Here is a 21,213-nt window from a genome sequence, read left to right as displayed (position 1 = left end):
TCATGCATGAATCCATGTTGACCAAGGTCAACCATTCATCATCATCATTTGAGAAAATGATTTAAATGAGGTAGAGTACCTCATGCAATTTAATACTACTTTGATCATAAGTTAATATCATCAACTAAGTCAATATGAGATTATGTAGAACATGGTTACTACCTCATATTGAATTACTTGAGACAAGATTTAAATGAGGGAAAACATCTCATATGATTTATTAAATAGTTTTGGACAATATCAATTGACTAGAAATAGCCATAGAGCCCTTTATTTAAACTAGGCCATGATCACACAAAGTAACCATGTCATATTTTTTCATAAACATGTAGAGTATGTGAAATGTGATTTATGACAGTTGGAAATAACTCAAAAGCATTTTTGGTTGATTTTTAATAATTGTTTGAAGTTACAAAATTCTCTGCCTTGTTATTTTTGTCACATTAATTCTACAAAGAATATCATGATGAGGCCAGTGGGGTTGGATAGATCTTTTCTATAGCTTTCCAACCATATGCAATTCATCAAATTTGGTTGAGACAATCTGATTCTATTCAAATTTGAAAAAGTATCTGCAAGCAATTTTTGATTTAAACTAGAAATACGAATTTGAATTCGTGGGCCGCGCGGGAAAACTAAACGGGACAAAATGAATTTAAACCGGAGAAGCCCAGCCCACCACGCGTCCAGCACGCGTGGGCTGCCTGACAGGGGGCTCCACCCGTCAGTGTCTAATACACAGCGAAACAATATGGTTTAAAGGTGGCCGCACGATTAGACGAGGATCCGACGGATCACAATCGTTGTCATCGACGGCGAGAGGCGAGCTCTGGCGCGGCGAGGGGAGGGGGTCGATGGCTCACCGGCGGCGTGGCGAGGGTTGGCAGTGTGCGTGATGAAGGTGTAGACGACGGCGAAGCTCCGGGTACCGGCGGCGCGTCCTGGGGAGGCGCCAATCGACGGCGAGCTTCTGCGGCGGTAACGGGCAGTGAGGGGGTAATTGGAGGGCGACGGTGGCTAATCGAGATGGGGAGGTGGTCGAGGAGGTCGAGAAGGAGGAGGGGAGGGTGCTGGTGTGGAGAACTGAGCGAGAGGAAGTCTCCTTTTATAGGGGCGGAAGGGGACCGAGGTGCTGCGGCAAGGCCGACCATGGCGCGGGCGCTGCGGCGAGCTAGAGGGGTAGGCGAGGGCGGCGTCCTGTTCAGCACGTCCTGGCGGTCCTCTTGGTGGCGACGGCGAGACTAGGCGGTGCCCAACTTGGTCGGAGCAAGCGAGCATCTGTGTGTCCGCGGCGGGATTAGTTGTTGTCTCCGGCGACGGCGGGTGCGGGTCGGCGACAAGGAGATGTCTGCGTGGTTCCTGGAGCAGTGGCGCGTCGCTGGACGAGAGAGGGGGTCCGGGGGTGGCCTGCATCGTCGCGGCGACGTGTGCCCGTGGAGCGCTCCGGCAGGCACGCGTCGACGTGGCCATGCCGATCCTGGCGTGCCAGGGCGTCGCGGGCGCGCGTTTGTCTGGTCACTGTCGTGCTCCTTTCCGGCAAGGGCGGGTACCAAGGGGTTCAGTAGAGCGAGGGGGGGGGGGCAGAATGGCAAGGTTGGCATGGCTAGAGTGGAGAGAGGCTAGGGTTTGCATGTGGCATGGGTGACTGATGGCGTGTATTTCACACGTTCGTTGGGCAACCCCAAGAGGAAGGTATGATGCGCACAGCAGCAAGTTTTCCCTCAGAAAGAAACCAAGGTTTATCGAACCAGGAGGAGCCAAGAAGCACGTTGAAGGTTGATGGCGGCGGGATGTAGTGCGGCGCAACACCAGAGATTCCGGCGCCAACGTGGAACCTGCACAACACAACCAAAGTACTTTGACCCAACGAAACAGTGAGGTTGTCAATCTCACCGGCTTGCTGTAACAAAGGATTAACCGTATTGTGTGGAAGATGATTGTTTGCAGAAAACAGTAGAACAGTATTGCAGTAGATTGTATTTCAGTAAAGAGAATTGGACCGGGGTCCACAGTTCACTAGAGGTGTCTCTCCCATAAGACGAACAGCATGTTGGGTGAACAAATTACAGTTGGGCAATTGACAAATAAAGAGAGCATGACCATGCACATACATATCATGATGAGTATAGTGAGATTTAATTGGGCATTACGACAAAGTACATAGACCGTCATCCAACTGCATCTATGCCTAAAAAGTCCACCTTCAGGTTATCATCCGAACCCCCTCCAGTATTAAGTTGCTAACAACAGACAATTGCATTAAGTATTGCGCGTAATGTAACTAGTGACTACATCCTTGAACATAGCACTAATGTTTTATCCCTAGTGGCAACAGCACATCCATAACCTTAGTGGTTCTTGTCACTCCTCCAGATTCACAGAGGCATGAACCCACTATCGAGCATAAATACTCCCTCTTGGAGTTACTAGCATCAACTTGGCCAGAGCATCTACTAATAACGGAGAGCATGCAAGATCATAAACAACACATAAGCATAGCTTTGATAATCAACATAACAAGTATTCTCTATTCATCGGATCCCAACAAACGCAACATATAGAATTACAGATAGATGATCTTGATCATGTTAGGCAGCTCACAAGATCCGACAATGATAGCACAATGGGGAGAAGACAACCATCTAGCTACTGCTATGGACCCATAGTCCAGGGGTAGACTACTCACACATCACACCGGAGGCGACCATGGCGGCGTAGAGTCCTCCGGGAGATGATTCCCCTCTCCGGCAGGGTGCCGGAGGCGATCTCCTGGATCCCCCCGAGATGGGATCGGCGGTGGCGGCGTCTCTGGAAGGTTTTCCGTATCGTGGTTCTCGGTACTGGGGGTTTCGTCACGGAGACTTTTTATAGGCGAAAGGGCAGGTCAAGAGGCGGCACGGGGGCCCCACACCACAGGGCCGCGCGGCCAAGGGGGGGGCCGCGCCGCCCTAGGGTGTGGCCCCTCCGTGGCCCCTCTTCGTCTCTCCTTCGGACTTCTGGAAGCTTCGTGAGAAAATAGGCCCCTGGGCTTTGATTTCGTCCAATTCCGAGAATATTTCCTTACTAGGATTTCTGAAACCAAAAACAGCAGAAAACAGCAACTGGCACTTCGGCATCTTGTTAATAGGTTAGTTCCAGAAAATGCACGAATATGACATAAAGTGTGCATAAAACATGTAGATAACATCAATAATGTGGCATGGAACATAAGAAATTATCGATACGTCGGAGACGTATCAGTGACATAGCCGGCATGCCATTGGCATGGCCATGCCTAGCCCTCCTCTAGGTTTTCTATGCATGGGTTTGGTTGAGAGGGGACCAGGGAACATGGTGGAGGCAAGTGGTAACCAGAATTGGGCCAAGCACTATTGCAAATAGTGAAATTTGATTTGGTTTGGATTTGATCACAAGGTGTTTGATGTAATGGCCGCATGAAAATTATTTTGGAAATTTTGAATGAAACTTGTTGGACTTGCTTCACATGATCAAGGACACACAAAGGTGGTGGTGGTTTTCAAAATTAGAAAGAATTGCAAAATTTCAAATTGAGTATGATGTTGAATCTGTTAAAAAGTTCCAACTTTGCTTGAGCATAACTTTTGATCTAGGATGAATTTGCATGGGTGGTCTTTACCAAAGTTGTTCACCTTGATGTGGTCTTGGATGAGGTGCGAAGAGTTGGATTTGTTTGGTTTGAAAATCTCTTAATACAGAGGCTCAAAGTAGGGATCAAATTAAAAATGGCAGATTTGACCATTAGTGCATGTGAGCACAATTTGATTTCAAATTTGATTTGATTTGAGTTTCTTTGATTCCAAAAGTGTTAATAAGTGTTTAGTAACATTATCCAACTAATGGTGCAAGCCAAAATGGTCTAGGTTGAAGAATTGCAAAAATGGCATAAACCATATGTGAGGGTTTTGAGATTTTTTCTATTTTATTTCTTTTCTTCCTTTTTGATTTGCTTGGTGATCTTCAAAGGATCAAGTGAGGGTTTTAGGTTGTAGCACATAAGCACACAAGCAAACATCATGGAAATCTCATACAATAATGCACAAACCTTATGCATGGCACTATATGCAATTTAAAGTTTTTGTTGGTTCCAAACTTTGAGAATTGGAAACTTCTTGTCTTCATTGATTTGAAATTTGGGATGTTACAGGGTCGATGCTTCCAAGGACGCCGCCGCAGCTTGCATCGCCATCACCTCCTTGCCGATGCGCTCGCGGTACATCCCATGCCACGCCCTCGCCAATGCATCCATGCTCTCCATGTCCGTAATCAAGATCTTGGATTCTTGAGTCATCTTGATCAATGATAGGTGCGTCACTTCGTTCATAGCTATCATGACGCCAACTTGAGCTACCATATTGGCCGCCGCCACCTTCTCGCTCTTCAACCCAATCTTCACATCTTACTTCTCCAACATTGTCTTCCACATGGCGGCGCCCCTATCCGCCGTCTCCTTATTCTCGATGGAGAAGGAGGACACCATCTTCACCACAAATACATGAAGAGCAAGCAATGCATGAATACATTGCAAGACATGAACAAGCTATCCAATACTACATGATCAAATTGACATGGAAGAGGCATACCTAATCCACCATCGGCGTCCTCTTCGTAGGGGCCGATATTTTTATTGGGCTCGAAATTGACTGGCGCTTTTTTGAACGCGCTGGTGTGAGCCTAAATCGAGCCGCCGGTCCCAACAAAAATATTGTGGTTGCTATTAGGGACGTCGGTGAAGATGCTCTTACATATTGTCACTCACACAACACTGACGATGAAAATGCATAGGAGACTAGTAGTACTCGTATAACACGACGATGCAAGATTTGCAAATGCCAGAATTGTTGCGCGGTGGTGACGAATTCATGCCTGGCTGGGAGGGAACAGCCATGTCGCCCGGAAACCATCGAGAGGCTGCACCGACACCTGCAGGAGAGACTGCTGCAACCGTCGCGTTTTGAGGTTGAAGACGCCGCAGCAGAAGGGCATCCTCTTCCGGTCGTCGTAAAAGCGTTCATAGGTGAAGAAGACGATGGAGTTTCCTCCCACGCTCCCGTGCTGGTCGTGCCCACCGACGGCGACAGACCGGGAGCACCATGGCCCCAGGAACAGCGCCCGGCCGTTGGACACCGCTTCCAGAATGTCGCCACGCGCAATCGTCCACCGCGACCGCTCGAAGCTCGCCACATACACCGTGAACCTGGCCGCCGCTGCCGCCATCGGATGGCCGCCTCCCGACCTACTGGTGTAATTGGAGATCATGAGCAGCGCGCCGCCGGATTCCAGCAGGTAGCATGGGTTGAACGGGAACGAATCCAAGCCGCTGTTGATGACGCGGTCGACGCTGGACACGGCCGGCTGGTGGTCGTCGACGGTGATGGAGACGGCGGTGAGGCACCTGTCGCGGCTGAAGGCGTAGAGCTGCCCCTGGTACAGTATTATGTCTTGGACGATGACGTTGGCGCCGCCGACGATGGCCCACGACCACGAGGCCGCCCCTGGCCGGCACAGCGCCAGCTTGACGTTGTGTTCGTGCACCACCGCCGCGGCGACGAGGTTATCCGAGCACACGACAAGCTTCCGGATGGCTGGCCCATGGACGTCGTCGTAGGCGATCTTGGAAGGCTCGCCGTTGTGGGGAGGGTCTATGAGGGTGTGGAGCCCGGGAAGCACTATGGTGCCGGCGGCGGCGGAGAGTGGGCTCATGAGCGTGATGGCGCCGTCGTGGCGCTCGAAGACGAGCCACTCACCGCAGGAGGTCTGCGCGTGCGGCAGCTGCCGGTGGCCGTCGAGGTGCACCGGCAACGGCCGGAAGGCGGTGGCCGGCAGGCTGTAGAAGGTCTGGTCGGCTAGCGCGAGCCAGGGGAAGTGCGGGGGCATGGCGGGGTTCTCTCGCGCGGCGGCGCACCATTGCGTGCACACGGCGCCGAAGCGGACGCGGTCGAGGGGCCGTGACGGGAGGCGCCGGAGCACGGCTGCGGCGAGGTCCAGCGGGAGATCCGACCAGGATCTGATTGTTGGGTCACCGTGATGCAGTGCTGCCGGCGCTGCCGCCATAGGCAGATCGATCTCTCTACCAGTCACAGCTTGGTGTTACGTAGAGCGCGTTATGGTATCATATCAATCAGTCCTTTTGTTTTCTGTTGGAGATTGATATTGACCAAATCCCTGTTTTTTCGAGATCAATAAAAAAAATCGAGATTGAGGTCGATCAAATCCCTGATTTTAGCAAAAAAATGGATACTTTCTCCAATTGCCTTCGTACTCCTCATTCCATAATTCTTGTCCCTATTCACAAAATGTATATAGATATTTCTAAATGTGCCACAATAATTATGGAACTGTACACCTTCATAACACTTTTTTAACAGGACCAAAAACTTTGCCCCAATAAACTAATTAAGGAGAATAATTTTGATAAGATAGTCCGAATAATAAAAATTACATGGAAATACTCACCCGACATTATTTCAACTAGGTACTTTGCGCCCGCGATAACCCACAAAGAGGCTTCTCTTTTTCTCTAAGATTACAAGGGGTGTCACATGCTTATTGTGGAAACCCTTGCGTTACACTCGTTCCAAACTTCCAATGTGACAAGCAAAGCTAGGGTTGCTATGGCCTTGTGGTTGGGATGTATCCATCTGTTAGTTTGGATGAACGTCTTGGATGCCCATCCAATCTTTGATAAATTGCCAAATAGGCTTAGTGTAGCGAGAAGTGGCGAAAGGATGAAAACAGAGTGCGTTTCTTGTTTGTAAAAGGGGCATAACCCACAATTTGGTCATCCTCTATTTTGTAAGCGGTTAGCCGTGCATATTCTATTTTGGAGGAGCAGCGTTTTTATTTTTGCTTTAGGAGTAGCCCAAGCTTTTCATACCGTCTTATATGTGATGAAGGATATCAATTCCAAAATTGCACTTCATAGACCAACTTGAATGAGTATTGTTTTTTTTCCTTGAGATTCCAATTAATGTCGTCTTCTGTGTTTTCATCAAGTTGCACATTTTGCAAGTGTACCCAAAACTCCACAAATTGTGTAAGATGCTCAAAGAGAAATTTTTACCAGAGATAACTTTGCCAATCCAAGCCTTGTTCTTCGTGGCTTGGTTGACATTACACGATTTCATTTTTTATGTAGCAAAGATACAAGATGCGAAATCTTTGGGCTTCCTTCCATCGAGCCATGGGGTCTCCCAAAAAGACATCTTGCACAATTGCATCCATTCCTAGCCGTGATATATGTGGTTGCATAAAAGATATCCATATCCTCTGTGGCGCAAGGGTTACTCGAACCCATGAAATCTTTGTGGGTCCTTCCACTCAAGCCAAGTGTCAACACCCGGATTTTTAATTCCGGATGCCTGTTATGCCATACATCGCAATCTCAGGAATATTGTTTTTGCGAGACATAACAATTGATATCATAGAACATCATTCATTACAAACCATAATCATCTTACAACAAGGGATCACATGATCCAGTCTTACAACAACAGTTGATCTAATGATCAATTACAAAACACATAGCGGAAGAAACGTAGTAGCGGTCCATCTGTTCCACAGGCAACACCTGACGTCAGGAGGTAGTCCTAGTTATCATAGACGTTCTGCTGTCCATCTTCCTGATACTGGTGCTCTTCTTCATAGTCTGGCCATTTGAATAGCCAGAGACACAGCCATGAGTACTTTAAAGTACTCGCAAACTAATACTAGTGTAAGCACTATCAACTATAGTAAGGGGGTGATGACCCACAAGTATAGGGGGTGTATCGTAGTATTTTCGATAAGTAAGAATGTCGATCCCAACGAGGAGCAGAAGGTGTTGACAAGCAGTTTCGATGAAGGATTCACTGTAAATGCTCACAGACAAGTATTCAGGGGGTTTTGATGTAACAGTTGAATAAAGTACGAGTAAGTAAAGTGCGAGAGTAACAATTGCAGCGAGTGGCCCAATCCTTTTTAGCACAAAGGACAAGCCGGTTTGTTTACTTATAATGACCAAACGTTCTCGAGGACACACGGGATTTTAGTCTAGTGCTTTCGCTACATACGGCTAAATAATCTTCATTGTTATGATAAGTGTTGTGTGGGTGAACCTATGCTAATGTACCGCCCTTCCTAGGACTAATACATACTTGTGATTATACCCCTTGCAAGCATCCGCAACTACAAGAAAGTAATTAAGATAAATCTAACCACAGCCTTAAACTCTGAGATCCTGCGATCCCTCCTGCATCGATATACCAACGGGGGTTTAGGTTTCTGTCACTCCGGCAACCCCGCAATTGGCAAACGAATACAAGATGCATTCCCCTAGGCCCATAAATGGTGAAGTGTCATGTAGTCGACGTTCACATGACACCACTAGAAGAATAACACCACAACTTAAATATCATACCATTGAATATTACTCAACCATAGTTCACTACTAACATTTAGACTTCACCCATGTCCTCAAGAACTAAACGAACTACTCACGAGACATCATATGGAACATGATCAGAGGTGATATGATGATGAATAACAATCTGAACATAAACTTGGTTCAATGGTTTCACTCAATAGCATCAACAACAAGTAGAGATCGATACCGGGAGAGTTTCCCCTATCAAACAATCAAGATCAAACCCAAATTGCTACGGCGGTGACGGTGTCCAGCGGTGGAGACGGCGGTGATGATGGTGGAGATGATGATGATGGTGATGGAGATGATGTCCAGCTCGATGACGGTGACGATGGCGTCGATTTCCCCCTCCCGGAGGGAATTTCCCCGGCGGATTCCTGCCCGCCGGAGAGCTCTTTTCTCTCTGGTGTTCTCCGCCCCGCAGAGGCGGCTGTAACTCTTCGCGAGGTACCCTCTGTGGCTTAGGTTTTCGGGACGAAGGATTTCGCGAAGAAAAGGAGGCGAAAGGGGCTGTGGGCCCCCCACACCACATGGTGGCGCGGCCAGGCCATGGGCCGCGCCAGCCTATGGTGTGGGCCCACCCTGGGTCCAGCTGGCTCCTCCTTCTGGCTTCCTTCGTCATCTTGAAAAATAGGATTTTTGGTATAATTTCCTTCCACAGTTGATCTTCCGAAATATTGCGTTCTGACGGTGCTTTTTCCAGCAGAATCCTGGCTCCGGTGCTCGATCCTCCAATAATGATGAAACATGCAAAATAGATGAAATAACATAAGTATTGTGTCCCAATATGAAATATATCAATGAATAACAGCAAATTATGATATAAAATAGTGATGCAAATTGGACGTATCAGGGGGTTCTAAGCTCTAGGTTTATTTGCATAAAAACACTTAGTAATAAAAGACTCTTCATTTGCCTAACTTTACTCAAGTGGGAACATTAGTTTCATTCCCACAACTATGTTGTGATCAAGTCAAATTCACCTTTCAATTCACCAGTCATTATTAGAAAACATCTGACAACGGAACAGTATGGACATCCAATCGTCCATGACCGTGGACACGGCTATTCGAATAGGTTTAACACTCTGCAGAGGTTGTACACTTGTGCCACAACTTTTCATTACATCCGTCAGGGATAGCCCTGAATAATCATACTCAGTATGCGGATCATCAATCATTAACTTTTCACTTACATACCCTAGTATAGGCACCCCCCCTATGAGTTTGGCCTCCCAGTGATGGCAATCTGCCATCCTGGGAACTGCACAGGGCTTGGGTAGGATATTCACCTTTTTTCACGTCATTGCACATTTCACGGAGGCAGCCTCGGCATAACCCCTATGACGCTTGTTAGAGGGAACCCATACTAAAGTGCATACATTTCCGGTTAAGCCCTACCCATAATCAGGTATTGTGGGGGTACTCTAAAATTGGAAAGGTATCGCATCCGAACCCAATCATCAGTTTTTGTCAAAAGCACCATGTCATTCAAGTCATATTTGTTGGAGATATGCCCAAGAGGCAATAATAAAATGGTTATTATAATATATCTTTGTGTTTATGATAATTTTTACATACCATGCTATAATTGTATTAACCGAAACATTGATACATGTGTGTTATGTGAACAACAAGGAGTCCCTACTAAGCCTCTTGTATAACTAGCTTGTTGATTAATAGATGATCATAGTTTCATGATCATGAACATTGGATGTTATTAATAACAAGGTTATGTCATTATGTGAATGATGTAATGGACACACCCAATTAAGCGTAGCATAAGATCACGTCATTAAGTTATTTGCTATAAGCTTTTCGATACATAGTTACCTAGTCCTTTCGACCATGAGATCATGTAAATCACTTATACCGGAAAGGTACTTTGATTACATCAAACGCCACTGCGTAAATGGGTGGTTATAAAGGTGGGATTAAGTATCCGGAAAGTATGAGTTGAGGCATATGGATCAACAATGGGATTTGTCCATCCCGATGACGGATAGATATACTCTGGGCCCTCTCGGTGGAATATCGTCTAAATAGCTTGCAAGCATATGAATGGTTCATAAGAGACCACATACCACGGTACAAGTAAAGAGTACTTGTCAGGAGACGAGGTTGAACAAGGTATAGAGATACCAATGATCAAACCTCGGACAAGTAAAATATCGCGTGACAAAGGGAATTGGTATCGTATGTGAATGGTTCATTCGATCACTAAGTCATCGTTGAATATGTGGGAGCCATTATGGATCTCCAGATCCCGCTATTGGTTATTGGTCGGAGAGAGGTCTCAACCATGTCTACATAGTTCGCGAACCGTAGGGTGACACACTTAAGGTTTGATGTCGTTTAAGTAGATATGGAATAAGGAATGGAGTTCGAAGTTTTGTTCGGAGTCTCGGATGGGATCCAGGACATCACGAGGAGGTCCGGAATGGTCCTTAGAATAAGATTCATATATAGGAAGTCATATTCCAAGTTTGGAAATGATCCGGTGCATTTATGGCAGGTTCTAGAAAGTTCTAGAAAAGTCCGGAAGAAATCACCATGGAAAGTGGAGTCCCGGAGGGACTCCACCTTGCATGGCCAGCCAAACCCTAAAGGGTGGAGTCCCAGGTGGACTCCACCATAGGTGGCCGGCCACCCCACCCAAAGGAAAGGTGGGAGTCCCACCTTGGGTAGGACTCCCTCCTTGAGTAGGTTTCCCACCTATGGGAGGTTTTGTTGTTGGGGTCTTATTCGAAGACTTGGACTACAACTCTTGGGGATTTTCACCTATATAATGAGGAGAAGAGGGAGGGGGCAGCCACTCTTGGCCGCACCACCTAGGGCTGCCCATGGCCGGCGCCCTAGCCACCCCCTCTCCCCAAACCCTAGCCTCTCCTCCTCCACATAATACTCCCGCAGCAAATAGGCGAAGCCCTGCCAGAGTTCTCCACCACCACCGCCACCACGTCGTCGTGCTGCCGGGATTCCGAGGAGGATCTACTACTTCCGCTGCCCGCTGGAACGGGGAGAAGGACGTCGTCATCAACACCGTACGTGTGACCGAGTACGGAGGTGCTGCCCGATTGTGGCACCATCAAGATCTTCTACGCGCTTTTGAAAGCGGCAAGTGATCGTCTACCGCAGCAACGAGAGCCTCCTCTCGTAGGCTTTGGAAATCTTCAAGGGTTAGTGATTGCGCGTGAAACACACGTCCGTTGGGAACCCCAAGAGGAGGGTGTGATGCGTACAGTAGCAAGTTTTCCCTCAGAAAGAAACCAAGGTTTATCGAACCAGTAGGAGCCAAGAAGCATGTTGAAGGTTGATGGCGGCGGAGTGTAGTGCGGCGCAACACCAGGGATTCCGGCGCCAACGTGGAACCTGCACAACACAATCACAGAACTTTGCCCCAACGTAACAGTGAGGTTGTCAATCTCACCGGCTTGCTGTAAACAAAAGATTAGATGTATAGTGTGGATGATGATGATTGTTTGCGAAGAACAGTAAAGAATAATTGCAGTAGATTGTATTTCAGATGTAAAGAATAGGACCGGGGTCCACAGATCACTAGTGGTGTCTCTCCCATAAGATAAACAGATGTTGGGTGAACCAATTACAGTTGGGCAATTGACAAATAAAGAAGGCATAACAATGCACATACATATATCATGATGAGTACTATGAGATTCAATCAGGGCATTACGACAAAGTACATAGACCGCTATCCAGCATGCATCTATGCCTAAAAAGTCCACTTTCAGGTTATCATCCGAACCCCTTCCGGTATTAAGTTGTAAACAACAGACAATTGCATTAAGTATGGTGCGTAATGTAATCAACACAAATATCCTTAGACAAAGCATCGATGTTTTATCCCTAGTGGCAACAGCACATCCACAACCTTAGAACTTTCTGTCACTGTCCCAGATTTAATGGAGGCATGAACCCACTATCGAGCATAAATACTCCCTCTTGGAGTCACAAGTATCAACTTGGCCAGAGCCTCTACTAGCAACGGAGAGCATGCAAGAACATAAATAACATATATGATAGATTGATAATCAACTTGACATAGTATTCAATATTCATCGGATCCCAACAAACACAACATGTAGCATTACAAATAGATGATCTTGATCATGATAGGCAGCTCACAAGATCTAACATGATAGCACAATGAGGAGAAGACAACCATCTAGCTACTGCTATGGACCCATAGTCCAGGGGTGGACTACTCACACATCGATCCGGAGGCGATCATGGCGATGAAGAGACCTCCGGGAGATGATTCCCCTCTCCGGCAGGGTGCCGGAGGCGATCTCCTGAATCCCCCGAGATGGGATTGGCGGCGGCGGCGTCTCTGGAAGGTTTTCCGTATCGTGGCTCTCGGTACTGGGGGTTTCGCGACGAAGACTTTAAGTAGGCGGAAGGGCAGGTCAGGGGGCCACACGAGGGCCCCACACAACAGGTCGGCGCGGCCCAGGTCCAGGCCGCGCCGCCCTAGTGTGTGGCCGCCTCATGGCCCCACTTCTTATCCTCTTCGGTCTTCTGGAAGCTTCGTGGAAAAATAGGCCCCTGGGCGTTGATTTCGTCCAATTCCGAGAATATTTCCTTACTAGGATTTCTGAAACCAAAAACAGCAGAAAACAGCAACTGGCTCTTCGGCATCTCGTCAATAGGTTAGTGCCGGAAAATGCATAATAATGACATAAAGTGTGTATAAAACATGTGAGTATCATCATAAAAGTAGCATGGAACATAAGAAATTATAGATACGTTTGGGACGTATGAAGCATCCCCAAGCTTAGTTCCTACTCGCCCTCGAGTAGGTAAACGATAACAAAGATAATTTCTGAAGTGACATGCTATCATAATCTTGATCAATACTATTGTAAAGCATATGAGATGAATGCAGCGATTCGAAGCAATGATGAAGATAATGAGTAAACAAGTGAATTATATAGCAAAGACTTTTCATGAATAATACTTTCAAGACAAGCATCAATAAGACTTGCATAAGAGTTACTCATAAGCAATAAATTCTTAGTAGAAAGCTTTGAAACAACACAAAGGAAGATATAACTTTCAGCGGTTGCTTTCAACTTCAACATATTTATCTCATGGATAATTGTCAACACAAAGTAATATAACAAGTGCAATAGGTAAACATGTAAGAATCAATGCACATAGTTGATACAAGTGTTTGCTTCTGGGATAGAAAGAAGTAGGTAAACTGACTCAACAATAAAGTAAAAGATAGGCCCTTCGCGGAGGGAAGCATGGATTACTATTTTTGTGCTACAGCTTTTCATTTTGAAGACATAGAAGCAATTTTGTCAACGGTAGTAATAAAGCATATGCGTTATGTATAAGATATCCTATAAGTTGCAAGCCTCATGCATAGTATACCAATAGTGCTCGCACCTTGTCCTAATTAGCTTGGATTAACACGAATTATCATTGCATAGCATATGTTTCAACCAAGTGTCACAAAGGGGTACCTCTATGCCGCCTGTACAAGGGTCTAAGGAGAAGGTTCGCATTGGATTTCTCGCTTTTGATCATTCTCAACTTAGACACCCATACTGGGACAACATAGACAACGGATAATGGACTCCTCTTTTAATGCTTAAGCATTCAACAACAGTTAATTTTCTCATAAGAGATTGAGGTTTTGTGTCCAAACTGAAACTTCCACCATGATTCATGGCTTTAGTTAGCGGCCCAATGTTCTTCTCTAACAGTATACATACTCAAACCATTTGATCATGAAAATCGCCCTTACTTCAGACAAGACGAACATGCATAGCAACTCACATGATTTTCAACAAAGGTAAAAGAGTTGATGGCGTCCCCAGAAACATGGTTACCGCTCAACAAGCAACTTATTAAGAAATAAGACACATAAGTACATATTCTTCACCACAATAGTTTTTAAGGCTATTTGTCCCATGAGCTATATATTGTAAAGGCAAAGAATAGAAGTTTAAAGGTAGCACTCAAGTAATGTACTTTGGAATGGCGGGGAAATACCATGTGATAGGTAGGTATGGTGGACACAAATGGCATGAGTTTTGGCTCAAGGTTTTTGAATGCACGAGAAGAATTCCTCTCAATACAAGGCTAGGCTAGCAAGGTTGTTTGAAGCAAACTCAAGTATAAAAGGTGCAGCAAAGCTCACATATGAACATATTGTAGGTATTATAAGACTTTACATTGTCTCCTTGTTGTTCAAACACCTTAACCAGAAAATATCCAGACTCTAGAGATCAATCATGCAAACCAAATTTTAACAAGCTCTATGTAGTTATTCATTAATGGGTACAAGGTACATGATGCAAGAGCTTAAACATGATCTATATGAGCACAACAATTTCCAAGTATCACATTATTCAAGACATTAAACCATTTACCACATGCGGCATTTTCCGTTTCCAACCATATAACAATGAATGAAATAGTCCAACTTTCGCAATGAACATTAAAGATAAAGCTAAGAACACATGTGTTCATACGAAACAGTGGAGCGTGTCTCTCTCCCAAACAAAGAATGCTAGGATCCGATCTTATTCAAACAAAACGAAAATAAAAACAAACAGACGCTCCAAGCAAAGCACATAAGATGTGACGGAATAAAAATATAGTTTCACTAGAGGAACCTGATAATGTTGTCGATGAAGAAGCGATGCCTTGGGCATCCCCAAGCTTAGACGCTTGAGCCTTCTTAAAATATGCAGGGATGAACCACGGGGGCATCCCCAAGCTTTGACTTTTCACTCTTCTTGATCATATTGTGTCATCCTCCTCTCTTGAAAGTTGAAAACTTCCTCCACACCAAACTTAAAACAAACTCATTAGAGGGTCAGTGCATAATTCATATATTCAGAGGTGACATAATCATTCTTAACACTTCTGGACATTGCACAAAGCTACTGAAAGTTAATGGAACAAAGAAATCCATCAAACATAGCAAAACAGGCAATGCGAAACAAAAGGCAGAATCTGTCAAAACAGAACAGTCCGTAAAGACGAATTTTTAAGAGGCACCAGACTTGCTCATATGAAAATACCCAAATTGAATGAAAGTTGCGTACATATCTGAGGATCACGCACGTAAATTGGTAGATTTTTATGAGTTACCTACAGAGAACCATACCCAAATTCGTGACAATAAGAAATCTGTTTCTGCGCAGTAATCCAAATCTAGTATTGACTTTACTATCAAAGACTTTACTTGGCACAACAATGCAATAAAATAAATATAAGGAGAGGTTGCTACAGTAGTAACAACTTCCAAGACTCAAATATAAAACAAAAGTGCAGAAGTAAAATAATGGGTTGTCTCCCATAAGCGCTTTTCTTTAACGCCTTTCAGCTAGGCGCAGAAAGTGTGTATCAAGTATTATCAAGAGATGAAGCATCGACATCATAATTTGTTCTAATAATAGAATCATAAGGTAACTTCATTCTCTTTCTAGGGAAGTGTTCCATACCTTTCTTGAGAGTAAATTGATATTTAATATTACCTTCTTTCATATCAATGGTGGCACCAACAGTTCGAAGAAAAGGTCTTCCCAATATAATGGGACAAGATGCATTGCATTCAATATCCAAGACAACAAAATCAACGGGGACAAGGTTATTGTTAACCATAATGCGAACATTATCAATCCACCCCAAATGTTTCTTTATAGCATTATCAGCAAGATTAACATCCAAATAACAATTTTTCAATGGTGGCAAGTCAAGCATATCATATATTTTCTTAGGCATAACAGAAATACTTGCACCAAGATCACATAAAGCATTACAATAAAAATCATTGACCCTCATCTTAATGATGGGCTCTGATGGCGTGTAACTCACACGTTCGTTGGGAACCCCAAGAGGAAGGTATGATGCGCACAGCAGCAAGTTTTCCCTCAGAAAGAAACCAAGGTTTATCGAACCAGGAGGAGCCAAGAAGCACGTTGAAGGTTGATGGCGGCGGGATGTAGTGCGGTGCAACACCAGGGATTCCGGCGCCAACGTGGAACCTGCACAACACAACCAAAGTACTTTGCCCCAACGAAACAGTGAGGTTGTCAATCTCACCGGCTTGCTGTAACAAAGGATTAACCGTATTGTGTGGAAGATGATTGTTTGCAGAAAACAGTAGAACAAGTATTGCAGTAGATTGTATGCGATGTAAAGAATAGGACCGGGGTCCATAGTTCACTAGAGGTGTCTCTCCCATAAGATAAATAGCATGTTGGGTGAACAAATTACAGTCAGGCAATTGACAAATAGAGAGGGCATAACAATGCACATACATGATATGATAAGTATTGTGAGATTTAATTGGGCATTACGACAAAGTACATAGACCGCTATCCAGCATGCATCTATGCCTAAAAAGTCCACCTTCAGGTTATCATCCGAACCCCTTCCAGTATTAAGTTGCAAAACAACAGACAATTGCATTAAGTATGGTGCGTAATGTAATCAATAACTACATCCTCGGACATAGCATCAATGTTTTATCCCTAGTGGCAACAGCACATCCACAACCTTAGAACTTTCTGTCACTATCCCAGATTTAATGGAGGCATGAACCCACTATCGAGCATAAATACTCCCTCTTGGAGTTAAGAGTAAAAACTTGGCCAGAGCCTCTACTAATAACGGAGAGCATGCAAGATCATAAACAACACATAGGTAATAGATTGATAATTAACATAACATAGTATTCTCTATCCATCGGATCCCGACAAACACAACATATAGCATTACAGATAGATGATGTTGATCATGTTAGGCAGCTCACAAGATCCAACAATGAAGCACATAAGGAGAAGACGACCATCTAGCTACTGCTATGGACCCATAGTCCAGGGGTGAACTACTCACTCATCACTTCGGAGGCGACCATGGCGGTGAAGAGTCCTCCGGGAGATGATTCCCCTCTCCGGCAGGGTGCCGGAGGTGATCTCCAGAATCCCCCGAGATGGGATTGGCGGCGGCGGCGTCTCAGTAAGGTTTTCCGTATCGTGGCTCTCGGTACTGGGGGTTTCGCGATGGAGGCTTTAAGTAGGCGAAAGGGTAGGTCAGGAGGCGACGCGAGGGGCCCACACCACAGGCCGGCGCGGCCAGGGCCTGGGCCGCACCGCCCTGGTGTGTCGCCACCTCGTGGCCCCACTTCGACTCTCCCTCGGACTTCTGGAAGCTTCGTGGCGAAATAGGACCCTGGGCGTTGATTTCGTCCAATTCCGAGAATATTTCCTTTGTAGGATTTCTGAAACCAAAAACAGCAGAAAACAGCAACTGGCTCTTCGGCATCTCGTTAATAGGTTATTGCCGGAAAATGCATAAATACGACATATAATGTGTATAAAACATGTAGATATCATCAATAATGTGGCATGGAACATAAGAAATTATCGATACGTCGGAGACGTATCAGCATCCCCAAGCTTAGTTCCTGCTCGTCCCGAGCAGGTAAACGATAACAAAGATAATTTCTGGAGTGACATGCCATCATAAACTTGATCATACTATTGTAAGCATATGTAATGAATGCAGCGATCAAAACAATGGTAATGACATGAGTAAACAAATGAATCATAAAGCAAAGACTTTTCATGAATAGTACTTCAAGACAAGCATCAATAAGTCTTGCATAAGAGTTAACTCATAAAGCAATAAATCAAAGTAAAGGTATTGAAGCAACACAAAGGAAGATTAAGTTTCAGCGGTTGCTTTCAACTTATAACATGTATATCTCATGGATAATTGTCAACATAGACTAATATAACAAGTGCAATATGCAAGTATGTAGGAATCAATGCATAGTTCACACAAGTGTTTGCTTCTTGAGGTGGAGAGAGATAGGTGAACTGACTCAACATAAAAGTAAAAGAAAGGTCCTTCAAAGAGGAAAGCATCGATTGCTATATTTGTGCCAGAGCTTTTATTTTGAAAACATGAAACAATTTTGTCAACGGTAGTAATAAAGCATATGTATCATGTAAATTATATCTTACAAGTTGCAAGCCTCATGCATAGTGTACTAATAGTGCTCGCACCTTGTCCTAATTAGCTTGGGTTAACACTGATTATCATTGCATAACATATGTTTCAACCAAGTGTCACAAAGGGGTACCTCTATGCCGCCTGTACAAGGGTCTAAGGAGAAAGTTCGTATTGGATTTCTCGCTTTTGATCATTCTTCAACTTAGACACCCATACCGGGACAACATAGACAACAGATAATGGACTCCTCTTTTAATGCTTAAGCATTCAACAATAGTTAATATTCTCATAAGAGATTGAGGTTTTATGTCCAAACTGAAACTTCCACCATGATTCATGGCTTTAGTTAGCAGCCCAATGTTCTTCTCTAACAGTATGCATACTCAAACCATTTGATTGTGAAAACCGCCCTTACTTCAGACAAGACGAACATGCATAGCAACTCACATGATATTCAACAAAGAGTTTATGGCGTCCCCAGAAGCATGGTTATCGCACAACAAGCAACTTAATAAGAGATAAAGTGCATAAGTACATATTCAATACCACAATAGTTTTTAAGGCTATTTTGTCCCATGAGCTATATATTGCAAAGGCGAATGATGGAAATTTAAAGGTAGCACTCAAGCAATTTACTTTGGAATGGCGGAGAAATACCATGTAGTAGTTAGGTATGGTGGACACAAATGGCTTAGTGGTTGGCTCAAGGATTTTGGATGCATGAGAAGTATTCCCTCTCGATACAAGGTTTAGGCTAGCAAAGTTATTTGAAACAAACACAAGGATGAACCGGTGCAGCAAAACTTACATAAAATACATATTGTAAACATTATAAGACTCTACACCGTCTTCCTTGTTGTTCAAAACTCAATACTAGAAATTATCTAGACTTTAGAGAGACTAAATATGCAAACCAAATTTTAGCAAGCTCTATGTATTTCTTCATTAATGGGTGCAAAGTATATGATGCAAGAGCTTAAACATGAGCACAACAATTGCCAAGTATCAAATTATTCAAGACATTTTAGAATTACTACATGTAGCATTTTCCGATTCCAACCATATAACAATTTAACGAAGAAGATTCAACCTTCGCCATGAATACTATGAGTAAAGCCTAAGGACATATTTGTCCATATGCAATAGCGGAGCGTGTCTCTCTCCCACACAATGAATGCTAGGATCCATTTTATTCAAACAAAAAAAAACAAAAACAAACAGATGCTCCAAGCAAAGTACATAAGATGTGACTGAATAAAAATATAGTTTCAGGGGAGGAACCTGATGATGTTGTCGATGAAGAAGGGGATGCCTTGGGCATCCCCAAGCTTAGACGCTTGAGTCTTCTTAGAATATGCAGGGGTGAACCACCGGGGCATCCCCAAGCTTAGAGCTTTCAAGGCATCCCCAAGCTTAGACGCTTGAGTCTTCTTAGAATATGCAGGGGTGAACCACCGGGGCATCCCCAAGCTTAGAGCTTTCACTCCTCTTGATCTTAGTATATCATACTCCTCTCTTGACCCTTGAAAACTTCCTTCACACCAAACTTCAAGCAAACTCATTAGAGGGTTAGTGCACAATCAAAAATTCACATGTTCAGAGGTGACACAATCATTATTAATACTTCTGGACATTGCACAAAGCTACTGGACATTAATGGATCAAAGGAATTCATCCAACATAGCAAAAGGGGCAATGCGAAATAAAAGGCAGAATCTGTCAAAAACAGAACAGTCCGTAAATACGAACCAGGAAGGGGCACTTAACTTGCTCAAACGGAAAAACTCAAAACTAATGAAAGCTGCGTACATATCTGAGGATCACGCACGTAAATTTGCAGATGTTTTTGATTTTTTTACAGAGACTTCTGCGCGAATTCGTGACAGACAGCAATGCTGTTTCTGTGCAGCAATCCAAATCTAGCATCAACTTTACCATAGAGACTTTACTTGGCACAACAAAACACAAAACTAAGATAAGGATAGGTTGCTACAGTAGTAAACAACTTCCAAGACTCAAATATAAAACAAAAATACTGTAGTAAAAACATGGGTTGTCTCCCATAAGCGCTTTTCTTTAACGCCTTTCAGCTAGGCGCAGAAAGTGTATATCAAGTATTATCGAAAGATGATGCATCTTCAGCGGGGTTTGGAGTTTTCTCAACCATGCATAGTATATTGGATACATAAGTTTCAGCGGCTCCCTTTTCATTAGTCTTGGGCTTGCTACTCTCATCAAACAAATTTTCAGGAACAAGCCAAGCATAGTTATTTTCTAGCGCTTCATTCATCGCTAGGAGCTTACATGGTATTGGTGCTTTGATCTCCCCACCATCATTAATATTATTAGTGTACCTTACTCTCTCCATGTCCATCTTTTCAAGGATACTAACAAAATTGGTGCAAGAACCAAGCATCTTATATTTAATAAAGACCTTTCTAGCCTCTCTTGCTATACTACCAAATTCTCTAAGAAGGGTTTCTAAAACAAAATCTTTCTTTTCCCCTTCTTCCATATCACCGAGCGTAAGAAACATGTGTTGGATTATAGGATTGAGATTAACAAATTTAGTTTCCAACATGCGAACTAAAGCAGCAGCAGCAATTTCATAAGTAGGAGCAAGTTCTACCAAGTGTCTATCTTCAAAATTTTCAACGGTACTAACATGATTGAAAAATTCTTCTATATTATTTCTCCCAACTATAGACCCACGTCCTACCGGTATGTCTTTTACGGTAAAATTAAAAGGAAACATGTTTAAATAAGTAAGCAAATATAAGTAACTAATTT

The 21,213-nt window shown here is 44.1% G+C and overlaps 1 protein-coding gene across 1 annotated transcript; it reads right to left on the bottom strand.

Moving 5' to 3' along the window:
• Positions 1-4,878: 4,878 nt before the first annotated feature.
• LOC127316005 (uncharacterized) lies at positions 4,879-6,072 on the bottom strand. The gene has a single exon (XM_051346432.1). It carries the CDS (start codon positions 6,070-6,072, stop codon positions 4,879-4,881), a length of 1,194 nt encoding a protein of 397 aa, XP_051202392.1.
• Positions 6,073-21,213: the final 15,141 nt, after the last annotated feature.

The sequence above is a fragment of the Lolium perenne genome, chromosome 7, assembly GCF_019359855.2.
Source record: "Lolium perenne isolate Kyuss_39 chromosome 7, Kyuss_2.0, whole genome shotgun sequence".
Taxonomy (NCBI): domain Eukaryota; kingdom Viridiplantae; phylum Streptophyta; class Magnoliopsida; order Poales; family Poaceae; genus Lolium; species Lolium perenne.
This window is presented reverse-complemented; position numbering and strand designations above follow the sequence as displayed.

Coding starts and splice junctions, on each gene's coding strand:
- LOC127316005 (XM_051346432.1), bottom strand. CDS start 6,072: ATGGCGGCAGCGCCGGCAGCACTGCATCACGGTGACCCAACAATCAGA.